This window comes from Leiobunum rupestre, chromosome 7 (genome assembly GCF_980474605.1).
Source record: "Leiobunum rupestre chromosome 7, qqLeiRupe1.1.hap1, whole genome shotgun sequence".
In the NCBI taxonomy this organism is placed as follows: domain Eukaryota; kingdom Metazoa; phylum Arthropoda; class Arachnida; order Opiliones; family Sclerosomatidae; genus Leiobunum; species Leiobunum rupestre.
In genome coordinates this window covers 22,534,232-22,561,153 of record NC_143390.1, presented here as the reverse complement: position 1 = coordinate 22,561,153, position 26,922 = coordinate 22,534,232, and the positions used below count along the sequence as shown (strand labels likewise).

General features: G+C 36.3%; 1 protein-coding gene across 3 annotated transcripts; it reads left to right on the top strand.

Annotated features, from left to right (window-relative positions):
* Nucleotides 1-1,266: 1,266 nt before the first annotated feature.
* On the top strand, nt 1,267-26,655 carry LOC149935179 (mitochondrial basic amino acids transporter-like). Of its 3 annotated transcripts, XM_090153163.1 has the most exons (5): nt 8,907-8,925; nt 10,827-10,955; nt 21,603-21,646; nt 22,271-22,354; nt 25,483-26,655. In XM_090153163.1, the coding sequence occupies exons 2-5, from the start codon at nt 10,922-10,924 to the stop codon at nt 26,299-26,301; spliced, it is 981 nt and encodes a 326-aa protein (XP_090009289.1). In that variant the 5' UTR covers nt 8,907-8,925; nt 10,827-10,921; the 3' UTR covers nt 26,302-26,655. The 3 variants fall into 3 exon arrangements, with proteins under 3 accessions (XP_090009291.1, XP_090009289.1, XP_090009290.1); XM_090153165.1 differs by lacking the exons at nt 8,907-8,925; nt 10,827-10,955 and adding an exon at nt 1,267-1,284; XM_090153164.1 differs by lacking the exons at nt 8,907-8,925; nt 10,827-10,955 and adding an exon at nt 19,347-20,087.
* The last annotated feature ends 267 nt before the right edge of the window (nt 26,656-26,922 follow it).

Here is a 26,922-nt window from a genome sequence, read left to right as displayed (position 1 = left end):
CGGCCATTTGCGGGCCTTTTGAAAATCTTTTATTCTCAAGCCACATCTATCGGTACTGTGGCGTACGAAAGAAGCGTGAGGTGTCTTCGAGAAACATTGGTTGGCGTACTAACGGGGATCCACGCCGGGTCCCACGGTGTGATTGAGGCCACTTGTGACATTCTGCGAAAGGCCATTAGTCCATAACTCCGTCTCTAACCCTGTGTGAGAACCTATGTCGATTGACTTTTATCAAAGATAATATAACTACGTACCCTAGATTCGAAATCAAGCTACTTGCACGTAAACGCAAGCTCTTACTGAGTTCCCGGCGGAAGTCGGAAAAAACTGCCTCCATGGAGCTGGCACGGCTACCGACATCTAGTTAGGCACCAAATAAATATCTTTCTTATTTTGAAAAAAAAAAAAAAATGGCGCCGTGGTTTTTGACTTACGGTTTTCAAGATACCAGATATTTTTGCGTTATATTGTTTTAAAACAATAATGGATCATGCCTGTAGCTCTAAAAAATTTTCTAAATGAAAGAAAACTAAAGGTGAGTAATATAATCTGGGGTTATCTATTGAAATTCCTTATTTCTCACCCTGCTATGGAGCCCGATTTTTCCGACTTCCGGCGCGAACTCAGCAGCGTTGCCAGCCTGTACGATAATTTCATCTTCCGTACGATGTACGATATCACAACGTACGATATCGGCAAAATTGTACGATAATTCAGTAGGATGTACGATATTGACAATTGTGCGAGATTGATAATTGTACGATAATTCAGTAGGAATGAGGTTTTGTAATTTACGTTGTTTGAAAATACCCGTTTTGACGCTTAGGTTTGGTATCGACGTTTATTCTTAGAAATATGTTTACAATTAAACTATAGTATGCTCTCAAAAAAATAGTACCATTTATAATATTATGCAAAATTATGTTATTTGTACCATACTTATAGTACGTATGGCAACGCTGCCGGTGATTTTCTTTGCCATGGGATATCTAGGAATATAATACTCGTGGAACATTCATACTCCTAGGGGATATCGCGCCATCAGTGCTCTAAAGAGAGAGAAGAACCGCTCAACCTTTTAATTTCGCCATCCTTTTCTACTCGCTAGTCAGACCTCTTAGATATTTTTGAAGCGTACGAACGGTACGATAAATAGGACTGAAATACGATAATTTTCAGGTGTTTGTACGATAATTCTATTCGATCAGGTTGGCAACGCTGGAACTCAGTAAAAGCCTCACGAGAAAACGCGCTATCGAGAAACGCCGTGATTTCGAATCTAGGGTACGTAGTATTATATTATCTTTGCTTTTATGTTGTACAGTTTTTTGGTTATTTTTTTGTTTTGTTTTTTATTGACATTCCTTGTATATTTCGGAACTTTATCTTTTGTTTAACACGTAAAATTTGGCGCGCATGGTGTGAAGGCTTTCAGCTATATACACCAAACTCCCTTCTACATTATTCCGCCCCCACCCCCTTATTAGCAGAAGTTATTCACCAGTGGAAGATAATTACGTTTTTGATCCAACTCTAAAGCTTTGAAAGATTAATATTTGCATTATTATATAATTTAAACGGTTTTGTTATTTTATATACTAGAATTTGGAGAAATTTATCACTGACAACCAAAATTTTAAAACTGATTTGTTACATGCTAACTTATGAAAAGATATTCCTTTTTATTTATTAACACAATGAGCGGCATCGCCTCCTAGGTTTACGTGTCTTGCGGCTATAGCAGATGATGCACTCACAAGGAGGCATCCCGAAGTGTAACCCACCGATTTTGTTCAAACTCAGGGGATTGGTAGACCTTCATGTATCATGAAAAATCCCAAAGGGAATTTATTCAATGGGCAACCGTTTTGCCATGGCAACGAAAAATGTTTTTGACAACACATAATACTAAATTTTCCCATTGAAAATAACATGAGATTTTGACCTCAAATTGGTCAAAAGTTGATCAATTTTGATGTTTTTTTTTGTCAATTTTTATTTTTTTTTCTATTTTTGGCATTTTCGATATTTTGGAATTTGTTCAAATTTTTCACAGGGGGGACCCTAGAAATTGGTCAGAATCCCATGTTATTTTCAATGGGAAAATTTCCATTGGTTGTTGTCAAAAACATTTTTCGTTGCCATGGCTAAACGGTTGCCCATTGAATAAATTCCGCTTAGGATTTTTCATGATACATGAAGGTCTACCAATTCCCCGAGTTTGAACAAAATCGGTGGGTTACACTTCGGGATGTCTCCTTGTGAGCGCTACACACAATGAGTGTTGAGAAACGCCCGCGCCGAAGTGTCACCAAGACTCGTTTCGGTTGTGAATAGCGTTTTCCATTTGAATACTGGAAAATTAATCATCCCGATATTTCATGTTCCATTTGTGTGCTCGGATCTGCACAGACATCGCTCGAAATAAAACTGCCTTTTTCGATGATCGAAGGATCGAGATTGCTTTGCGTGTACCCACGCGCTCGGAGTAAATGTTTTCTAGTGTTCCTTCTCAGCTCGGGAATAAATTTTTAAATAAATAATAAATCTTAGAAACACGTTCTATTTCTTTCTCGTTCGAATGAGATCACTGACGTCGAAGATGAATAATAATCAGCTAGGCTAATACCGAATGCACCACCTTAGGCCTAATGCGTAGGAGGGTGGTGGCAAACCCTTCATGCCACGCGAGCCAACAGCTCCCTACACTAAATATTACCGTTACCCTCAACAAGTTTTTATAGAAAGGGAAACAGAAGAGCTCGGGGTAAAACCCCTTAAACCAGTGGGGAAAGAACTTGCAAACTCAACGCGGAAGGAGTAGTTCCGAGTTTTCACCTAGTGCCACGAGCTGCGATCGAACCTGGTAAGGCTTGCTGCGAAGCGAAAGTGCTAACCACTCCGCCACCCACGGAGCCAATCTCGAACAGTTCTAAAAAATGCAAATACACTCACATCAAAGCGCGATTGAGTGTTAATTTGATACTAGACCAAAACTCTTTGACGTAAACGTGAAAATGTGATTGATAAGACATTAGAATATCGTATTTCTGGAAAACATGTAGGGTAAGAAATAAATATAGATCAATGTGATAGGAAAACGTAATTTTATCCAACAATTACCCTAAACTGCCGCGGACAAGTTTATAATTGAGGTTTGCGGAAACACATAGGCTTGGAATTTCCAGTTCAAATTTATCGCAGGCCGTTATTTTTAAAAGGGAAGATAATGGTTTGACAAATAAAATTTTATTTTCTTGACTCTGGGGGAAAATGTTAGAGAATTAAGCATCAATTTTTCTGCCAGAAAAATTTAATAAAATATGAAATCTCAAATAGCTTCCGTAATTAAAATTGAAAACAACAAGAGTTTCTCCATAAACTATAAAAGCAGTGTTCAGAAGATAGAATTAGCTACAAATATTACATAGTCGTTGTAAATGAAGTACTTTTCTTTAGACGCAGTGGTGACATATCCCGTTGCTCCTTGTTGTCTTAGCTTAATATCTTGCCGAAAGGAATGGCACTGGTTGGAATTATGGCGTCGAACGAATTTTTTTTTCTAAACACGTTATAATATACAGAATTAAAATAATGGCAAAGTAGATTTTCAGCCAGGGAGATACGCAGCCATTGGAACCAGTGGCGGCTTAAGAAGGCTGCATGGGTCCTCGGGTCGGCAATGTTTTGTGACACACCCCAGGACCGTGCAGAAGTTTTCACAGGTCCTTCGTTTTGCTCCCCCCCCCCCCCTCTCGAGCCCAAAAATATTCTTCGAGTTTAAACATTCTGATTTGCAACCCCCCCCCCTCGAGCTTCCCCTATGGCACCTCTGGCTGCCCTTGTACGGGGGCGGACCACCCACATCGCCCCCAATTACGCCGCCACTGATTGGAACCTGTCTCGAGCCTGATAAGGTACTTGTTTCATTTTTATGGCCTAGGCTGCGTTCAACAACTACCAACGGAGAAAAACCGTTGAGTTATCGTTGAGTTCTTTTAATCAACGCTACGTCACAAAAATCTAAAAGTTGTTGTACGATTTATAGTTCGCTGACTTAACGAAAAAATATCATCTGCTACCCCTCCTTTAACTTTGTTGAATGACGTCACGACACTGATGAGCAACGGAAAAACCATCTCGCTCAGCCGATGTTTCCGCTGAGTCTCCGATGATCAACGTGACGTCAAAACCGGAAGTCAAAAAACCCGTTCAACAAAAAACCGCTGACCGTTGAGCTCAGCGCTGAGCTTTTTTAGAGTTGTTGAACGCAGTCATAAATGGATACATTTTTCGCTTTACGTAAGAGATATATTATATACTTCTGGTTGTATTAACTGAAGATGATAGGCGCTTTTCGCCAAAGCAATATGAAGATAACGGATTCCGATAAAAAGGAGCACGATTCTGCACGAATATCCCGAGTATTGACACATCCTTGACCTTACGGTCTTATGCTAAAATAATCGTCCTTTGATAAAACACTGTTAACTTTACAGATTTATCGGGCAAATTGTCTTACGATTATATCATTATGGTAATCTTTCCAGATTAGAATATCTACCCAAAATCAATCAATAAATTTATTTTCCAACAGCTCGTCTTATCTATAGGAACGAAGCTAGTCATTTTACGCTTCAAACAAATAAACATATTTATAAGATATATTGAGAGGAATCTGTCCATGTTGAAACGCTGTTTCATAGCTTGCCAGAGCGAAAGAAATGTACGAATGTAAAACGTTTCAAACAGCAAATTTGTGTGCTTAGTTCTTTTATCATAAGTAACGTAATATAAATATTTGTTAAACACTTAAACTTAGCAAAAATTATCAAGTAACTTATTTTCAGAGTAATTGTGTAATCCAAGTTTATTTCAGCACAGAAAAGCCTAGTGTCTAAATATGTCCAAGGTGAAATATACTACCAAAGATAATTTAAACTCGTACCCTAGATTCGAATACTGAGAGCTTTCCCATTGACGGTTTTGTTACGAAGCGTTTACTCTTTTCCCGGCACGTGACCTCAGAAAAATCGGGCTCCACCGGTTGCGGTAAGGCGCAAACCATGGAGCGAATTTTTTCTGAGTTCCGGCGGGAAGTGGGTAAACGCTATCGGCAACGCGCGAGAGAATGATTTCGAATCTAGGGTACGAGTTTAAATTATCTTTGATACTACTATCCTGCTCAGTTCTGTTGCGAGTCACATTCGGAGCTGAGCGAGACGAATTTCATCTTTTATTGTCCCATGTTTATACAGAAAAAAATTCTTATCCTATAGAAGTAATTGAACTTCTGTTTTGCTAGATTAGTTTTAGTTTAACCGTGCTCCCACTGTTGGTTAGCCGCCCTGTTACAAACAAATAAATCTTGAATCTACTACTAAATTTACCGCGTACAAAGCCTATGGAAAATCCACGGCCTCACGGAGGTCAAATCTCGAAATTCCATCAAAAGACGTAAGACCGTGAATTCTATCTATGTAAAGTTTTTTAAATCGCTTTGACAACGCGAATGCATTTGAGTCGACCCCAAGAAAGCTTCTAAAAATAAACGTATTTTAAATTAAAGATAATTAACCCGATATCAAATCCTTCCAAACATTTAGCTGAACTCGCGAAGGTTAAAGCTACGTTCTACTAGCGACCAAAAAGATTATCTCTAACAAAAATTAAGCACGTGTCGAAATCATTAAAATTATAACATATACACTTATTAAACTGTATCAGCGTGACTGGCTCCGTTAACTGAAGACGGCTCTGCGCAATCACGATTGGGTATTTCGGGCAAATTAATTTTATGTAGCATTATCAAATTCAGTAGATATTCGGGTCAAACGTTCAAAGGAAATGATCAGTTATGTCATCGACAAAACATCACGAGGATGCTTGGAAAAACGACGTCATACTTATTAGAGAATCATCTATCTCCTTATGCAAGTGAGGTTATTCGCTGATTTTTGAAATTCCGTTTAGCTAAAAATAGTGCAAAGGCAAATACGAGTTAAATAGTGGGTCTTACGAATGGTGCCCAAAACATAAAACTATGAAGTATACCTTCCCGGAAAATTCGTGGCACAGGCACTGTCAATAAATATCCCTAAGCAGTGTCGTTAAACGGAGGCCGCGGAATAATACAAACTGTAAATTTTCAGTAGTGATGCGATGTATGACTCCATGATTTGGGGGGGAAATCGAGAACATTGAAAAAGTCTTCGAACCTGCGACGATATTTATTTATTCAAGAGAGCTGCTCAAAAAGCCAGAGCTAGGCTTATATTAGAGCATCGGTAACAATGGCAGGAACAGGTACATAAATACATAAAAAATAACAGTAGATAGTAGGTGTACAATCATCATATCATGTCAATACTTAAAAAAAAAACAGATAATTTTGAACTATAGAAATAAAAATAAAAAGGAAATTCGAATTTAAACAGTGAACGTGGAATTTTTGTTTTTGTTTTTAACCACGGAGGTAACTAGCAGCTTTATTGCGAAAAGTATTTTGATTAGAAATTGTTACCAGATCCGAGGGCATCGAATTCCAGTCGTGGATAACATCATAGGCAAAATAGTTGAGACGGTGGGAAGTGAGAACGTTAAGCTTCACATTATACAACCTTTTTGGGCATTTTAGGATGTTGCAGTCGCGGCGACCCCAATCCAAGATACGAAATATTAATCACTTGCGGCACTGGATACTGGAATAATCAAATAAAAATAAAATAAAATAAATAAATAATCAGCTAGGCTAATACCCAAGGACTAAGTCATCAAGCGACTAAATTTTAAAGCAATTAATTCAGGTGGCCGGGTTACAATACGTAGAGGGTGGTGGCAAGCCCTTTACGCCACGCGAGCCAACAGCTCCCTACACTAATTATTACCGTTAACCTCGACAAGTTTTTATGAAAGGGGGAAAACGAAGAACTCGGGGGAAAACCCCTTAAGCCAGTGGGGGGAGAACTTGAAAACTCAACGCGGAAGGAGTAGTTCCGAGTTTTCACCCAGTGCCACTAGCTAGGATCGAACCCGGCTCTTCTTGCTGCGAGGCGAAAGTGTAGGGGGGGGGGGCGCTTGATTTTGAACTACTTCTTCTTCTACAAGTCGTAAGTTGGTTTTCCAAGGAGGATTCTATACCGCGAGAAAATATTATTCTCTTTGGTGTAACCACGTGGTTCAATTTCGCTCTCAATCCCGAATTTTTTAATTTACTTTGCCCACCGCCAACGAACCCAGGATTTTAGACTTAGCTTAATTTATTTATTATGGAGAAAAGAACTGAGTTAGTTTCCGAGAGTTTGACGTTGATATTTAACAATGTTTTGGAAAATAATTATTTGCCAAGTGAATAATACTTTTTTGATTTAAAAATTATTTGGCAATTGAATATTTTCAATTATGGAGGTTGAAACATTAGACCTTTGACGCTGTATATCTCGGCCACTAGCCTCACACGCTTGCCAGTATATCCAGTCTCCCTTAACAGATTCCCAATCATTATACCTCGACAGAATAGTTTTCTTTGTTTTATTATATTTCTTTTGAATAACTGCTCTGCTTTTTTTGAATAAAGGATCCGATTTGTCGGTAAGCTCGAAAGAAATGCATAGATTTAGCTATCGCGTAAGAACCGCGAGAGGCGCATTTATACAAAATAAACGCGACAAATATGGTTCTGCTTTTACAGAGGGAAAGGCTATGGCAGATAGCGCATGCGCAGTCGTTCTTTTTATCTATAAGATAATTTAACCCACTGCATGGCCACTTGCGTTTCCCTTTAAGCTAGGAATATAAAGAGCTGGAATCAAAATTGTTTTTTCAAATCTCAATTTATTAGTTTTATACAGAACAAGAGTGAAAAACCACGAAATATATAGAGTAGTATCACCTCGTAGCTTCGGCCATGGCCGCCATTTTAGGCGCGTTTTTTTCTCTATAGGAAAAAGCATGGGTGACGTTGCGTGATGTAGCACTGATAGTACTCTATACGGTCTTTTATGACGTTTTCCCCCCAGTCAGTCATTAATGGTTTCGTAAAAGTAATAAACTTTGGTATTCCTTTTCTTGAATAGGCGCTTAAATAAATCATCCTCCCAGGAAATCACCAAGAACTAATATTTCCGAGAGCCAGGACCCGAAGGTATGGTTTATATAGTACTTGTGGCAATAATGGAAACTTTTCACCTGTAAACAGAACGTCGTGTTTTTGCCAAGCCTTAATATGACAAAAAAGCTACCTAGTTAAAAGGGAACACTTGTTACATACCGTATTGGTGAAAAGTTTCCATTTTTTTAACAAGCACTATATAAACAGTGACTTGCAGGTCCTGGCTCTCGGAGATATTTCTTCTTGGCGATTTCCTGGGAGGATTATTTATTGAAACGTCTATTTTGGGGCATCTATGAATGACGTAGGCCGACTTACCTGAGTGTGTCGCCACCACCATTGACCAGAAGGTCAACAAAACCTGAAAAGTATGAATTTACTTTTTATTTTTATGATCTAGATGGATACTTCTCTCGTAAGATATATATTATGTACTTCTGGTATTATCTAAAATTAGAGGTCGGCGTTTGAATAAGAAATTATACGATTGTTTATATTTATCCATAACCGAGAATTATTCAGAAATATTCGAAAAAAATGATTAATTTTGCATGTTAAATCGTTGTTTAATCGTATAATTTATTCGTATAAAACAAATAATACTAATTTTAAAGATTAATTGAAATTTTTGCGGTTAATTTATTTGTTCCGCCGACCTCTATCTAAAATGATACAAATGTTGCTCGTACGTCACAGTCTCTTACTTTTACAATTCTACGAACGCGCGCTACACTCGGCAGAGGAATATAAGTGTTTCTAGCGCGTGTACATAAGTTTTTCTAGCGTGTGTGCGAAGAATATTCTAATAAAGCTGTGTCTTGTAGCGTAAGAACAATATATTATATTTTTTTTTTATTCATTTTAATTTATTGAAACCTCTATTCCATCGTACTATCCCTTGGGTACGCCACTGTGTTTGAATCTCACACTCCGGTAAAACCTGAACCACGCTGGTTTCCAACCAATTAGCAGCGTAGCCAGAAATATCAGGCTACACTTGTCTCCATTTATCTAATAATAGAAGGCAGTAAGCACCGATAAACTAAGGTGAATGTCATAACGACCCCTGGATGTTTTTCGTTTTCTTGGCTAAACGCGCGTACAGCCGCGATGCTAAGCCATCGAAATGGTGCGCGTCTAACCAAGCATTTTGGATACAAAATCCTTGGTCTAACAATTCGCCAGTTTCAATAATGTAAAGGTATTTTCAAATACCCCAAGTACAGCCAACTTCAATAGTTTGACACGCGCTTTTATTTTATCGCGATTGGCCAAGATAGTACTTTTGCGTGAGACTAATTTTAAGAACGCGCTACCTTATTCAGTGCTAAATGTTTTAAACCGATAGATGGCGGTAATGTTACTGAAACTAGCAAAATTTTCCAAAGGACATTTTTCGATATAGATCGTAAGAGTACACGTGAATTGTTGAAAGCTCGAATGGCTTTTACTTACAGCTGGCAAAGGTAATATAGTAAACCATATTCCCGCTACCCTAGGGGGTAGTCACTCGTAAATATTTTGTACACCCGATTTCTGATTTTCGTAAAATAATCGGTGATTTCCAGTGATTACTCACAATTTTTCAGTGATTTCCAGTGATTACTCACAATTTTTCAGTGATTTCCAGTGATTACTCACAATTTTTCAGTGATTTCCAGTGATTACTCACAATTTTTCAGTGATTTCCAGTGATTACTCACAATTTTTCAGTGATTTCCAGTGATTACTCACAATTTTTCAGTGATTTCCAGTGATTACTCACAATTTTTCAGTGATTTCCAGTGATTACTCACACTTTTTCAGTGATTTCCAGTGATTACTCACAATTTTTCAGTGATTTCCAGTTATTACTCACAATTTTCAGTGATTTCCAGTTATTACTCACAGATTTTTAAGTGATTTTCAGTGATTATCACAATTTTTCAGTGATTTCTCACAATTTTTCAGTGATTTCCGGTGATTATTTTAAGTTAATTCCCGTGATTACCTATGATTTGTACACCTGATTACTTAAGTGACTACCCCCTCGCCGCTAGCATCTGGAAGTCTTAAGGCATTGAGATAGAAATTATGCTCGCGTAATAATTTACGAATCACGGTGTTGACTCGAAGAAATGGCGCCAAAAATGACTTTTCGCACCACGGGTACGAAACGTTGCGGGGAACATTGACTGTAGAAGGTTAAAACGGAGCCTTTACCCGACCACGAAGCTATATGGGATCGTACTCCGTGCCTCTACGTAGACAGAAGACAAAGGTGGAGTAGAAGCGGTTCCCTCTTCGCCTGCACTCTCTCCTCTGACAATCCCCTCTGTTCAGCGGGTTTCGTTTCATCCTTGAGGCGGCCGCGCAAATCGCCAGTCTCTCTTCCGCTCTCTCTCAATCTCCTTCATCCGTCTGCTCTCCGCGCCAAATAGCGTTTCTTCGCGGCGTCTTTTTATACGCGGCGGTTCAGTCTCCGACATTGGCCGGGAATCTTATCCTCGGCTTTCCTCGCGACGCCAAAATTAAACCGGCGAGGCAAACCTCGACAGCCTCCTTTTCGCAAATATTTCATAAATCGTAGAAAATGTACGCGGATTCGAGTAGATCATCCGAAAGATTACTCGCCAACCAGCGCTCGTTTTTTAATCTTCCATTCAGAGCGACGTTATAATTATTGACGTTTTTCATTAAAGAAAATTTGTATTAAAGCCAGACTAATTATTCGTAGAAATAGATTCGATCATACTCGAGACTTCGAAACGTTGAAAAGCAATCTGTGATTCAGTTAATACCGTTCTGTAACTAACAATCGAAGTTTTAGCCATGGAATTGGACTTTTTAGCCGGATGCGTAGGAGGTAAGATTCATAATCGTTCGTTCTTATTAAACGTTCTTTATCCGCTATTCGCGCTTAAATAATAATAATAACTCACCTTTAACCGACAATTAATAGATAATAAGTTACGTTCTTTTGAAAAATCTATTATTGTCTATATGGTTCGATAGAACACAAACTATTTAATGAAATTAAAAACCATCTTGAGTGAAGCGCCTAAAAATTCAAATACCTTTCATTTCGAGAGTTTTCCATTAATAAATTCGTTTAAATCGCGCGAAAGTAGGTTCTGTGGACCCTAACTCACCTAGCCTTTAATTTTTTTTGTCTTTTGTGATATGGTATAGATTTTTAAAAAAATTACGGTTTGTTTTGCTATTTTTTTATACAAAGTTTTCTTTTAAAATCCAAATTCCATACATATTTTATCTAAATTCCAAACACTTTGGTTTATGAACAACTCTTCAAACATCTCACTTTTATAATAGACAGTTTTAGAACCCACCATAAGTGGAGAAGACTTCATGGGTAAACAGGGGTGCTGGAATAGGGTGGTACAGGGGTACAATGTAGCCTCCTAGATTTCAAGCGGGGGTACAATCAATGTATTTGTACCCCCCAAATTGCCCTTTAAAAAAATCAGATTTTGTTCGATAATTTTCCAAAACCCTCAGGAAATAATAAATACATTATACATAATGTAATAATGTACTCATATAATTATACAAATGACGAAAGTGATTTAAATAAATACGGGATTAGACTCGCTATTTGATAAAAGCACTAGAAAATATGCCATACGAATTTAGAAAAACAAACGAAAACCCGAAATCATCAGTGTTTTTGGCTTAACAAAAAAATTATTTACTCGAAACGCTGTGAGCTTCCCCGAACTTTTACTTCGGTACTCGACCAAATATTTTCCTTCCGCCGCCACTGTTCAAAAACATGCATAAAAGCGATTTTATAAATTTAGTAATTTACGAAATTTTTAATTACTAAATTATATTTTTCCAAAATTTTAAATTTTGTCATTTAGCAAATTTAGTATTACAGTAATTTGCTTCAATAATATAATAGTAATTTATTTCAATATTATAATAGTAATTTGCTTCAATAGTATAACAGTAATTTGCTTCAATAGTATAACAGTAATTTGCTTCAATATTATAACAGTAAATTAATTGTCTTCAATAGTATAACAGTAAATTAATTGGCTTCAATAGTATAACAGTAAATTAATTGGTTTCAATAGTATAAAAGTAATTTACTTCAATATTATAACAGTAATTTGCTTCAATAATATAAAAGTAATTTACTTCAATAGTATAACAGTAATTGACTTGAATAGTATAACAGTAATTTGCTTCAATAGTATTATAGTAATTTGCTTCAATAGTATTATAGTAATTTGCTTCAATAATTAACTAGTAATTTACTTGAATAACACACTAGTAATTTGCTTAAATAGTAAATTAACAATTTGCTTCAATTGTAAATTTACGATTTGCTTCAATAGTACACTAGTAATTTGCTTAAATAGTAAATTAACAATTTTCTTCAATAGCACACTAGTAATTTGCTTAAATAGTAAATTAACAATTTGCTTCAATAGTACATTAGTAATTTGCTTAAATAGTAAATTAACAATTTGCTTCAATAGTAAATTAACAATTTGCTTCAATAGTAAATTAACAATTTGCTTCAATAGTAAATTAACAATTTGCTTCAATAGTAAATTAACAATTTGCTTCAATAGTAAATTAACAATTTGCTTCAATAGTAAATTAACAATTTGGTTCAATAGTAAATTAACAATTTGCTTAAATAGTAAATTAACAATTTGGTTCAATAGTACACTAGTAAGTTGCTTAAATAGTAAATTAACGATTTTCTTCAATAGCACACTAGTAATTTGCTTAAATAGTAAATTAACAATTTTCTTCAATAGTACATTAGTAATTTGCTTAAATTGTAAATTTACAATTTGCTTCAATAGTAAATTAACGATTTGCTTCAATAGCACACTAGTAATTTGCTTAAATAGTAAATTAACAATTTTCTTCAATAGCACACTAGTAATTTGCTTAAATAGTAAATTAACAATTTTCTTCAATAGCACACTAGTAATTTGCTTAAATAGTAAATTAACAATTTGCTTCAATAGTACATTAGTAATTTGCTTAAATAGTAAATTAACAATTTGCTTCAATAGTAAATTAACAATTTGCTTCAATAGTAAATTAACAATTTGCTTCAATAGTAAATTAACAATTTGGTTCAATAGTACACTAGTAAGTTGCTTAAATAGTAAATTAACGATTTTCTTCAATAGCACACTAGTAATTTGCTTAAATAGTAAATTAACAATTTTCTTCAATAGTACATTAGTAATTTGCTTAAATTGTAAATTTACAATTGGCTTCAATAGTAAATTAACGATTTGCTTCAATAGCACACTAGTAATTTGCTTAAATAGTAAATTAACAATTTTCTTCAATAGCACACTAGTAATTTGGTTAAATAGTAAATTAACAATTTTCTTCAATAGCACACTAGTAATTTGCTTATATAGTAAATTAACAATTTTCTTCAATAGTACATTAGTAATTTGCTTAAATTGTAAATTTACAATTTGCTTCAATAGTAAATTAACAATTTTCTTCAATAGCACACTAGTAATTTTCTTAAATAGTAAATTAACAATTTGCTTCAATAGTAAATTAACAATTTGCTTAAATAGTAAATTAACAATTTGGTTCAATAGTACACTAGTAATTTGCTTAAATAGTAAATTAACAATTTTCTTCAATAGCACACTAGTAATTTGCTTAAATAGTAAATTAACAATTTGCTTCAATAGTACATTAGTAATTTGCTTAAATAGTAAATTAACAATTTGCTTCAATAGTAAATTAACAATTTGCTTCAATAGTAAATTAACAATTTGGTTCAATAGTACACTAGTAAGTTGCTTAAATAGTAAATTAACGATTTTCTTCAATAGCACACTAGTAATTTGCTTAAATAGTAAATTAACAATTTTCTTCAATAGTACATTAGTAATTTGCTTAAATTGTAAATTTACAATTTGCTTCAATAGTAAATTAACGATTTGCTTCAATAGCACACTAGTAATTTGCTTAAATAGTAAATTAACAATTTTCTTCAATAGCACACTAGTAATTTGGTTAAATAGTAAATTAACAATTTTCTTCAATAGCACACTAGTAATTTGCTTAAATAGTAAATTAACAATTTTCTTCAATAGTACATTAGTAATTTGCTTAAATTGTAAATTTACAATTTGCTTCAATAGTAAATTAGCAATTTTCTTCAATAGCACACTAGTAATTTGCTTAAATAGTAAATTAACAATTTGCTTCAATAGTAAATTAACAATTTGCTTCAATAGTAAATTAACAATTTGCTTCAATAGTAAATTAACAATTTGGTTCAATAGTACACTAGTAAGTTGCTTAAATAGTAAATTGACGATTTGCTTCAATAGCACACTAGTAATTTGCTTAAATAGTAAATTAACAATTTTCTTCAATAGCACACTAGTAATTTGGTTAAATGGTAAATTAACAATTTTCTTCAATAGCACACTAGTAATTTGGTTAAATAGGAAATTAACAAGTAGCTTAAATAGTATATCAGTAATTGACTCAAATAGTATATCAGTAATTGACTCAAATAGTATATTAGTAATTGGCTTAATTTGCTACAAATTAAATTAATAATTTTCTTAAATTCTTAAACTGTAATTTCCAAACTCAACAAAAAATATTAAATTCTATGGGCAATTGAGAATACACTGCAATCAAAAGTAACAATAATAATACTAAGTATGACATTTTCCATTATCACAACGATGACCGAGAAATAGCCAAGGCCTATTGAAAATGGTAAGAATTGCAAAAGTAAAAATAAAACTTACACTGGAAAAAAAATGTGAAAGACTGAATCGAAATAAAACATTTACTTGCTTCGTTACGGAAGATAGTTATTTTCGAAATTTGGACCTAAACGCGTGTTTTCGTTTATTAATCTTCATCAAACTAACCCGGCAGTAATTTTGCTAACTAAAAGAGAAGGTAGTGACGAGTTTCCTGTTCCGTAACTTTCGATTACTCTATGACTATCATCATATGTAACATAATTACTCATAAGTATGCCTCTGTAAAATATTTCCATTGAAAAAATTCAATGACACCTTGTTTCACGCGGAACATACATTGAGCGGACCCAAAAATGCAAAAATGCTTAAAATCCTTGCGCTATTGAAAAGGTTACCGTGGAAATGAAATCACGTGATCGCGAGGCACGAGCTAAACTTGACACGGGCAAAGCCAGAAACGCGCGAGGAATTCTCACTAACTTCCGTTTCCCATCAGTAAAGTTGATGACGCGTATTTCTTCACGGAGTTGTAAGTGACGTAATTTACGTCATATCCCGTGAACAAGGTTTCATTAACGAAAATGCTTTTATGGCATACTTATGAGTGATTATGTTACATATGCTATCATTAACTGTAATCGTTGAATGCCATTCTTATATATTAAGTAAGCTGTAATCAAACTCGTTCGAGATGATTCCGAAAACAGGGCCGCGGTAGAAGTTTTCCGGGCCTTAAGCAAGGTCTTCTAACCTGGCACAAAGCATTTATCTTTTCCCAAATAACTGTAAGGAAACCAACCTTTATAATCCGGGCCCTACCAAAGTATGGGCCCCACGCAATTGCCTAGTCAGTTACGCGGTCCTGCCAAAAAATGCTTTAGTTCTTTGTAATAATAATCAGCTGGGTGTACCCAAGGCACCACCCTAGGCCCAAGGCATCTAGCGACTTTTAAAGCCTTTAATTCAGGTAGCCGGGTTACAATGCGAAGGAGGGTGGTGACAAACCCTTCATGCCACTCGAGCCAACAGCTCCCTACACATACTATTATCGTTAACCTCTACAAGTTTTTTTTAAAAAAGCGGAAACCGAAGAACTCGGCGTAAAACCCCTTTAACCAAAATCACGTCGTGTTCCTGCAATAACAGCGGAATAAACAGTCAGTCATTGTTGTTCCGAGCGGTACATTTATACTTTTTTAATACGTTTCCAAATTTTTAGTACGAAAATACTTTTTGAATTTTTTTAATCGTATTTAGTACGTTTGGAAAATTTATGGTACGAAAATACATTTTGATATTTTTTGAAAGTTGAATAAATAGTATGTGGTCTAATTTCACCACCAAAGCAGTTTGCTTTCTCCGAATTCCTCTTGTATGGCCCTCTATAGGCGTTTAAATAAAAGATCATCCATCGCCGATTATAGAGTTTGTGCTGCTGCAACTGGACTTATAACTGGTTTGTCTATGGTTTCTCTTTATACTGCCAAAGCTGATAATTTTCTATGCATGGATCTGGCAGCATTTTTCAACAGGGGGGCAAGACAGTCAGAGAGGGGCTTATTTAACCGCCTATTGAAAGCGACATCCACGCTGTTTTCAAGGGCATTGTAATTGTTGACAGCAGCTAGGAGCAACAAACACAACAAGGAGAACGCAACCCGTCAGAAGTCGTGAATTTTCTTGTGTAAATTTTTCATTGGTTAGACGCTTTAGCACCTGTTGCCGTCCCCTTTCCGTAAAACGTTCAGCGTAAAGGCTCGTCCAATGAAATTTGAACACATCACTGCGTTAGCGTGTTTAAAGGCTAGCAGCGTTCTCCTTGTGTTTGTTGCTCCTAGACGGCAATTACAATGCCGGATTCAATATTTTGACATTTAAAAAAGGAAGAAAATTGGTTTCATAGATGGCGTACTAAGCGGAAAATCGAAAAGTACGTTTTCCCCAAAAAAATGCTTCGAAAATACGTTCTGTGATTGTAGGAAGTACGTTCCTGAAATCGCTTGTAACAACATTGCAGTCAGTCCTTCACGGAATAAATTCACCGAGTCTAACCTCTAATGTAAACATGATCGAAGCGCCGACACGCCTCATTTATTAGATGTAACGGACAAAAATGTTGCGACCCTGTTTTAGGCCTTGGCCCAATTCAGATTTTCGTTTTCAGCTCTCCGCTTCCCATCGCCCGTCATCCCCAAAGAGATATAAAATGAAAGAAAGCCATTTCGCAACATTAATTTTCTTTATACCAGCCGTTGAACGACGTAGGTCGACGCGTCTGCCAAAAAATGGTTCACTTTTTTTGCTTAAAATAGGGAGAGGGGGCCTTGAAAGTGATTAGTCCCTTAAAAAATCCGGAAGTTAAATACACCCATTTCATATACCATCCGCAATTTGGCAACATGGCCGCACTGTTTATTCTCGTTCGCGGTTAACTCACGAACGTAAAGATTTATACTTTTGTTATCAGAATCCAAAAATAAAATTTTCGAGGTCATTTTAAAGAGCGCCGTAAAATTTGCATCCATTTCAATAGATGCTTCAATAAAACATCATCTACGAAATTGCCAAGAAGTAATACTTCGGAGAGCCAGGACCTGCAAGTCACTGTTTATATAGTGCTTGTTAAAATAATGGAAACTTTTCACCTATACGGTATCATGCAACAAGTGTTCCCTATTAACCCGGTAGCGTTTTTTGACATGATAAGGCTTAACCATAGATATAAGAAATGTATATAAAGGTCTAGATAAATTTCGGGGCATCTAAGCCTAACATAAAATACGGAATTGACACCTAGCAGACACCGAGGAAGGCACGTGACCAAGAGCGCGAGCTCTCTTAGCATTTTAGTACTAAGTGCTTGACCTTTCCGCAGGCTGTAGTCTTTAAACACCATCTGTTGGTGACTTTTAGTATAATTTTTAAGCAGGAGACAATGGCTCTCGCGACGATAGCACGAGCTTTCTTACCGATAGATAGCGCCTTATAAGGATAGCCTGCAGAAATTACGTGTTTCTGCTAGCTGTCACCTCCGTATTCACTCCCTTTGAAATATTTTATCTAGACCTTTATATACGTTTCCTATATCTATGGGCTTAACAAAAACACGACGTTCTGTTTACAGGTGAAAAGTTTATATTATTTCCACAAGCACTATATAAACAGTCCTTGCCGGGCCTGGCTCTCGGAAATATTACTTCTTGGCGATTTCCTTGAAGGATGTTTTATATATTAAGCGCCTATTCCATGGAAAATTTCGAAAATCTAATTGTAGACCTAAATAGTCTAACGCCATTATCATCTTTCGTATTCATTACTATTATTATAAGTGTATAATATTATTACATAAGTGTGACACTTCCTATTCTTCACATGCAAAAGTTTTACTGAGAGCTATTCACAAGACAGACTGCGTTACGGGCTTCGTCGCAGTTTCAAGTCCGCTTGCTAACGCGTTACACTTAGCCTTTGACAAACGCCTCGCTAGGGGGAGATTTTCTTCTTGTGATGACGTCACTCCGTTACTAGCTCTCAGTAAAATATTCCCCAAAGTGACAAACGTATGGAACAATATTATAGACTTATGCTATTATGCATATCTAAACTGTGGGTCAAGAATAGGCGGTTGCTTTCAATACTTTTTAAGCCAATGAGGAAGTGGTGAATACGTAAGTTCAAAAACACTTGCGTACCACGATTTGGCCTGTTAACCGGCGAAGGCAATTGGTTATAATTCTTAAAAAAATACGTGTACAAGAACCAAATTTGTTAATTACCATTAGCAATGTTAATATTTTAACTTATTTTCGTACTATTGAAAAGATGCGTATTAAAATTATGTAAAATAATTTTGGCTCTAAGCCTTGGTGAAAAAATATTACCAAGTAACAAAAAATGGCCTAACAAACCATCGATACAACAACAACAATTAAGCCCTGCCCATGTCCGGCCCAATGGTCAGACTACCTAATGTAGTTTAGTATTGGTGATAGAGATACATTCACGCTAATACGTATCGTTCGATAAAATCTTTTCTCAGGTTACTTTACAAAACATATAAAAAATATGAAAATGATGAAATTTTTCAAATTTTTCATAATCGTTTATGGCTAAATTATCAAAAAATATAGTAAGGGAGAGATGGGATTTCCTATTACGTCAAGTCTTCGTCTCAAATTCATTTTAATCAGAAATTCGACCCGTTTGCAAATTGCTATCAAAATTAACTGTGGTTCGGTTACTAGGGCGTTATCACGCCGGGGAAAAAAACAAAAAAGTTACTGTTAACTATGCCGTCTACAATATCCTCTTCGAAAAAACCGAAGAACGTAGACACTAGTAAATAAAATTGCTTATGCTAGATAATAGCTTATCGCCAATTTGACGATATTCTAGAAAATTATAAAAATTTTCCACAAATTCATGTGAAACATTATACTATCTTACAAAAATGACAGACGACTTTTAAACAATTTTAAATATTTTGCTACATTTAAAAAAAATGTATTGAGAAAATTATATAATTTGCACAAGGCAGTCTAAATATTGATATTATACCCAAAAAACCATATAAATAGAAATGAGACTAGAACTACTGCGCTTTCCGCCAATCCCAAAGGAAACGGGCAAGCTAGAAGGCTGGATTATCCGCGCTATCTGACAAGCGCATTAAACATGGTCGCCATGGTTACGGCGGAAATTTTGAAAGCGGCAAGCCACTGCGCATCGCGTCGTGCGCAGTGACGGTACTTTTCTGTTAACGTTTTTCGCGTCTATAAGCATAACCGCGAAAAATTAAAATTTTGCTCTGTACTAACCGATTTGAGAAATAAATAAAATGCTCATCATAAGTATGTAATAAATAAAAATAAATAACAGAACTTATATAATGTCGTTGAAATAATAAATGTGTCTTTTCTACAACTCTACAATTTCCGAAACCGATCGAAGAACGTAAACAAACCAGACGACGTTGCATACGACGTTATGCCATGTGATCATATTTAGTTTCAATTCTTTTTATTAGATGGATATGCGCGATTCCACTTTAATGGCGGTCTTCTAGCTGGTACATCTCCCCCCAATCCGACCGTGTTTCTAGTTTCATTTCTATTTCTATGAAAAAACCTCGAACTTCAATCTGCAGGTTACAACTTATGGTGTCGGTCAAAGACTTTAGACACCAAACACAAAAATAAAAGATAAAAAAGAACCAGTAAAAAGAACAACAACATGATTAGTATCTGCAGGTATACTAACATCATATGTAACATAATCACGCATAAGTATGCCACTGTACCTTTATTCCATTGAAAAATCTTCACTAACGGTTTGTTTCACCACGAACCAGTAAAAAGGTGGACTACGTTAGATTTTAACCTTTTTATTAATCCTAGTAATTTTGGGAGTAACACTATTGGCTACTAACATATTTATTTAAGCCAATGGAAAAAATCTAAAGTGAGAAGGAATTTTAGTCAGCCCAATGTAGCTTTATTGAAATTTATAAACTCGTTCGGTTTGAGCGGATGAAGTTAAAATAAAATCCTGGGGGGCTGAAAAGATGGTAGTCACTTGACTTTGTGGAGAACTGCAGCGCCATCTATCCTAAGAAATACGAACTATTATTCATTTTATTTTGCTAATGGTGGTTTAAATTTTGATCGATTCGTCTAAATTATCTATTTAAAATTATTTAAAACATTTTGTAATAGAAAAGTGTAAGTTAATTAGCCGTCTGCGGTATCTGGAAGGAATATTTTTTTTCTTTAACGTCACACGGCCAACTATTTACACGAGTTACCGAATCGAAGTTGGCTGTGTGATTTTGTTTTCCCATTTTCACAAGTTGGTTAAGACCAAATTTACTTTATAGTATCGCCTATTTAGAAAAATAAAAGGTTGGGGAAAATGACCAATTAGTGATCGGCTACCGAAAATGGAACAAGTCGTCGAAGTGGAATATTCCACCATGGACTAATTAATTAGTCCATGATTCCACCAGCGTTATTAAAACCCATATCAAGCCTAGAAGAGTTAGGCCTAGGCTCAAAAGAATCAAAGACTCCAACCTTGTAGATGCTCCAGAAAAGCTCAACCTGAATTTCAACTATTTTTTCCAATAAACTTGCTTCTGTTATTTGACAATGCAAATTTATTTTAGAACGTAAGTCTCCGAGAATTTCATTAATTTGCAAATAAATTACATTAACAGAACTTGACACTATATTGTAGCTCATTGTAGCTCCTAAGCCTTGGTTGTTCAAACCTGTTTTTTACTAAAATAATGGCCGTCGGTTTATCAGACCAAAGATAATTTAAACTCGTACCCTAGATTCTAAATCACTCTCTCGCGCGTTGCCGATAGCGTTTACCCACTTCCCGGTGGAACTCAGAAAAAATTCGCTCCATGGTTTGCGCCTTAGGTCACTTGCCGGAAAAGGGTAAACGCTTCGTAACAAAACCGTCAATGGGAAAGCTCTCAGTATTCGAATCTAGGGTACGAGTTTAAATTATCTTTGATCAGACGTAGAGCTAATTTTACGACGGCATTATCGGCATATGAGATTCGATGACGTCAAATATGACATCAAATATTACGTAGGGTACGGATGACGCAATATCTGTTAAACAAACCGTTAGTGAAGAAATAGGGCTAGTGGCATACTTATGAGTAATTATGTTACATATGCTAACATGATTGTGTTCGTTTTAAATCAAATTCAGTCAAATTATTGTTATTACAATTATGATTTTTTTTATAGGTTGCGCAGGTGTACTGGTGGGACACCCATTTGATACGGTCAAGGTATAAAACACAACTTAATAATTTCTGGCATTGTTCCATCTTTTAGAATCAATCTCTTCAATGAACCGCCGCAATTGATAATGAAATATAGTCGGGTTATGCACTAGACAACGCAAAGGGTAGAGGTTAGAATACACGAGGCCTATTTCGGCTGACGGGTAACTCAACCCGCAACCCCTTTAGGCGGAAACCGACAATAGGAAGTCTGAAAGCCTTCTACCGTTTAACAATCGATCAGGCATATCGAACGGGCCACAACCAACCCGAGACGAAGCGTGGCCCCTCCCTAGCTCCTTTTAAACCGTACTTTAAAACTGGGTTTTTTATTTTTATTTTAGTGAAATTTACCAAAAATATAAAAATTATTTTATATAGAAATATAAAACTGGAGGTATTTTACTGAAAAGCAACTTAAAACGATAGATTTAAAACTATGTAATATTGGTGGAAACTTTTATTCCATTTAGGTTAAAATATTATTATTCTCAGGTGTAGAGAAATTACAAACGTTTACCTAAATATCACCTTGTCCCTCGACGTAGATAATAATTTTTCTATAATAGCAACTACTACAAACACCTTTAACAACATACTAAAAATGTTTTCTTTAAATAATTATTATAGGTTCGACTACAAACTCAAGATGCGAAAAAACCAGTTTATCGAGGGACTTATCACTGCTTATCCCTGATTGTTCAAAGAGAATCAGTGAGTATTTGTATAACAAAAGAACGATTAGCGGAGTGTCTACGGAGACGTTCCGCTTCTCACAAAGCACCAAAGTGCTAAGGAGAAGTCGATAGTCATCGCAGTAGGGGTAGAAGGCCAGACAGAATCGGCAGAAGATAATCAGAGGGAATGCGGATCAGGATTTGAGTGTAACGGCCGGATGTTAAAGGGGAACGGTCAAGCTTTAACCAGTTAAATAGCCCTATAGCCAATTAAAAACTAAAATTTATGTCGAAAACCGCACCAAAAAATATTAAGTGGTTAATTTTTAATAAAATAAAGAAAAAATTTCGAGATATCGAAAAGCGCGCGTCCGCCACGACACCTGGTGAGAAACCGGTGAGACACTCCCGGCTCCATTAAAATTGATTTAAAAAAAACAGCGCGCGCTGCTGTAGATGCGAAAGATTTTTTAATTTTCACGCGCGGCGCTTTCCAGTTATAAGAGACCTAAGCCTAAATTGAGCGATTTCAAAAGTTACGCTAGTTCTCAAATCGCTCTTACGGGGTTACGGGCGCGGCTGGCGGCAGCCCCTAAGATGGCGGCGAAAATTCAAACCCAAACACTTGGCGTTATTTTGCGTTTCAACTTTTTGGGCCAAAAGCTATTTTTTCAAGACAAAAAAGGTACGTGTTAGTATATTGAACATCTTGTTGATCTTTTGATACGGAAATAAGGCAATATTTGGAAAAGCTTGGCCGTTCCCCTTTAAATACACAAACAAAGCGCACGTACTGAAAGTTTTCAAATATTTAGATTCGAATGCGGGGTTAAGTGCTCACGAAGAAAATCAAAACTTAAACCCATTCAATATTGTACATGTATATAAGCTCATCTGCCCTACGTTTCAGAAACGCATTATCTCCAAAAATGGCATTTCGAGATAAATCGTTTTTTAATTCTTGAAAAAAAAAACAATACTACAGTATTTAGTTAACTGAAAACTAGTTGTTAGGAATTTCTTTTAGTCCGCAATCTAAATATGAAAACGACTATCGCCAAAATTAAGTAAATCACAGAATAATTTGACGTAATGCGTTTTGTACGTTTATATTTGGCTAAAACTTTTGGCAGAAACGTTTTATGTGGTATAATAATACTGAGTGACGGCCACTGTGACTGTTACCCAGCGCGTCAAAATTCTAAGATTTCTTCCCTAGATAGTGAGAATAGTTCTTTTTATAAAATAACGTGGCCTTGTTGAAATGTTGCTCTTACGTCACAGTCTCTTACTTTGACAAGCCTACGAGCGCGCGCTACAGTCGCGAGGAATATAGCTTTTTCTAGAGCGCGTGCAAATCGCTCGTGCGAAGAATACACTAATAAAGCTGGGTCTTGTGACGTAAGAGCAACAGTTTAACAAGTTGGGCAAGACCACTTTTTATTTTATAAAATCAACTATTCTCACTTCTCAAAATTTTGACGGTCCTTCTCATAGGAGGTGACGTAATCTGTTCTCACGAGTTCTCTTGATAAGAGTGAGAGTAGCTGAAAACTATTCGTGAGTTCTGAACCGTTAAGAGAACGGCCCAGGACTGAGCTGTGACGTCACGCAAAAGTTCTGTATAGTTCAGAACTTTTGTACGAATAGTTGTGATTCAAATTAGGATCGTACGATTTGACGTACGCAGCCCGATGTGCAGACGAATTTTAGAGATTTCAACCTTGAGTTCCAGCCAGTACTTGCTCTTGAGCAGGTACCGTTAGAACGGTTCAACAAGAGGTTCTTGTCTGCGAATAGTTTGCATTTGGGTAGTTCTAGAATTTTTTTTGCCGAATAGTGCGCATGGGGACTGGTTGAACGGTAAGCCGCCATCTTTAGAAGAATCTTTACATTTTACGCATTTTAGCGAGTTCTCACCGGGAGAAAAATTATCACGAAGAACTCTTCTCAAGAGAAGAATTCCGTCTTAAAATTTTGACGCGCTCCTGGGAATGCAGCCGAAGAAATTAGAGTAGACGAAATGATACGAAATTAAGACTCTTATTGGTTAATAACGACATAATGCGTGCCTGCAAATTTCCAACGGTTTTTTGCATTTTCACATATCGGAAACTAGGGGATCATGCCAACTGGTCGCTGGGCAAGTGGTCGCCGGCCTAGTGGTCGCCGGCCTAGTGGTCGTCTGGGACAAGTTGTCGCCGGACATCTGGTACCCTAAGAAAGTTCATAAGATGGACAAATCGTCGCTTATAAATAGTTTTTCATTCAAAAGTCGTCGCTAGCAAAAAATTTATAAATCTATATAAGAAAACGTCGCTTAGAAGGGTTATAAAGAGAAGATTTTAATTTAAAAAAATTGTTCATAATGATTTAATTAGTAGAGATAAGAGCTTGTTATTTTTTGATTAAGTTTTAGTTGAATTAGTTTTAATTTAAGTTTAATAGAGGAACTCGGCAACTATTTACCTTAACTATTTATCAAAAACATTTCTTTAAGAACTGTTATTTAAAGTAAATTCTGCTAAGGTAGCATAATCATTTGGTTTTTAATTGAGATCTGGTATGAAGGGATAAATAGGGTAAGTCTGTCTTTTTTAAATATTTTGAATTTAAATTTGGTTGGTTTCTATCTATAGTTTTTGAAAAGTTTCTTAGTACGAAAGGACCAGAATCTGTGAATTAATTATATTATACTAATTAGTAAAAATTTATTTGGTTAATATGGCAGATTAGTGCGTTGAATTTAAGCTTCATTTATAAGACAGTGTATTTTTTAATAATTTTGTTAATTTTAAGCTATACTTTGATATCAGTGTGTCTTTTAGTGAGTGTAAAAGTAATATTTTATTATACTCGACCACTAGTCCGACTTACGAATATTCTTAGGGTACCAGTAGTCCGGCGACCACTTATCCTAGACGACCGTTAGTCCGGCGACCACATGACCGGCGACCACATGCCCAGCGACCAGTTGACACTGACCCGGAAACTAGACCAGATAGAAGAAAACGGACTTCAAATTTAGAACCAGCGCTCTAAAATCAGTATGAGGAGCATTCAAACTCAAAAAGTCTAAAATGGTCGATAATGAGTTTCGATAATTTGGGGATTTAAATGAAATCAATGTTTCCAACGGGAGCAATTATAATGTTTGTTTCGTAGGCAATCGGTCTCTTCAAAGGGATGTCTTCTCCGATGGCTGGTCTCGGTTTCATTAACGCCATCGTCTTTGGCGTCTACGGGACTATGCAAAGAAACCTGGTCGATCCCGACTCGATCAAAGGTCATTTCTTCTCCGGCTGCACCGCGGGTCTGGTGCAGTCTCTAGTCACTTCGCCCATGGAGATGACGAAAATCCGGGTTCAAATCCAGGGTCAAATGCTTCCGAGCGCGGGGCAACTTTCCAAAAGCAAGCTTTACAAGAACCCCTTCGACTGCCTTGTGAAAGTGCACCGGTCCGAGGGTCTGCGAGGCGTCTATCGAGGCTTCGGCATTACCGTCCTCAGGGACGCGCCCGGATTCGGAGCTTATTTCGCCAGCAACGAATTCTTCACGCGCAAGGTCTTCTCCGACGCGGAGGGAAACATCAGCACTCCTTGCTTGATGCTGGCCGGCGGAATGGCCGGGGTCTTCTCTTGGATCGTCTGCTACCCGACCGACGTGATCAAGTCCCGCTTACAAGCGGACGGAATCTCGGGGGCCAAAAGCTACTTGAACATGTGGGACTGCGCCGTCAAGAGCTACAAGGCGGAGGGCATCGGCGTTTTCTTCCGGGGGTTCAACACCACCATTATTCGGGCTTTTCCCGTCAACGCCACCACGTTTACCGTCGTGGCTTGGGTCCTTAAGACCTTCGACGATGCATCCGCCAACGCCGCTTCCGGAAGCCATCACCATTCGGCTACTTTACTCCTCGAGAAAGATTCGACCGTCCCTGTGAAAGTGAACCGCGTGTCCACCGGAACGGACAACTATATATAGAGGCCTAACGTATCACTCAATGTCGACGCTTTATTCGTTGTAGGCCTAATCTCTCTTAAAGCTAAATTATACAACAAGGAATAATATTTGGTATTTTCTACGATACTTATTTCTAAGGCTATATCATTCCTTTCGATTTGGGCTATTTTGCACGAACAATTTAAAGAAAATAGTGAGAAATTTGACGATACGTGCGTACGTTATAAAAACTTATTATTTTACCAATTTATAAAAGAAAATACCAACCATTGAAGTATTCTAAATATTTATATACACATCTTGGAAATATTTCGCGAGTTGAGAACTGTTAAAAAAAAAAAAAAAACTTTGCGCTTGAAGTGCCTCAAATAAGATTTAAAAAAGCTATGTTCAATTTACTTCTAAATGATTAAAAAATAAATATTTTATATAAAACTATTTTAAAACAATAAAATCAATGTTTAGAAACCGTTCTCGTCAATTACTTCGTTAATTTAGCCACGGAATTGTTTTCGTGTAGGATCGATGTGAGGATTTATTCAGATTCGCTTTAAAAGTTACTGTAATTAAATTTGTTTACATTTTCCCCCAAAATATTTTTGAATAAGTTCAAATAATACTATTATTTTCACCAATACTTTA

Excerpts from the sequence above, each read along its gene's own strand:
- LOC149935179 (XM_090153163.1), top strand. The coding sequence starts at position 10,922 with ATGGAATTGGACTTTTTAGCCGGATGCGTAGGAG. Across the intron at positions 21,647-22,270 it reads ACCCATTTGATACGGTCAAG|GTTCGACTACAAACTCAAGA; the intron begins GTATAAAACACA and ends TAATTATTATAG. Across the intron at positions 22,355-25,482 it reads TGATTGTTCAAAGAGAATCA|GCAATCGGTCTCTTCAAAGG; the intron begins GTGAGTATTTGT and ends TTTGTTTCGTAG.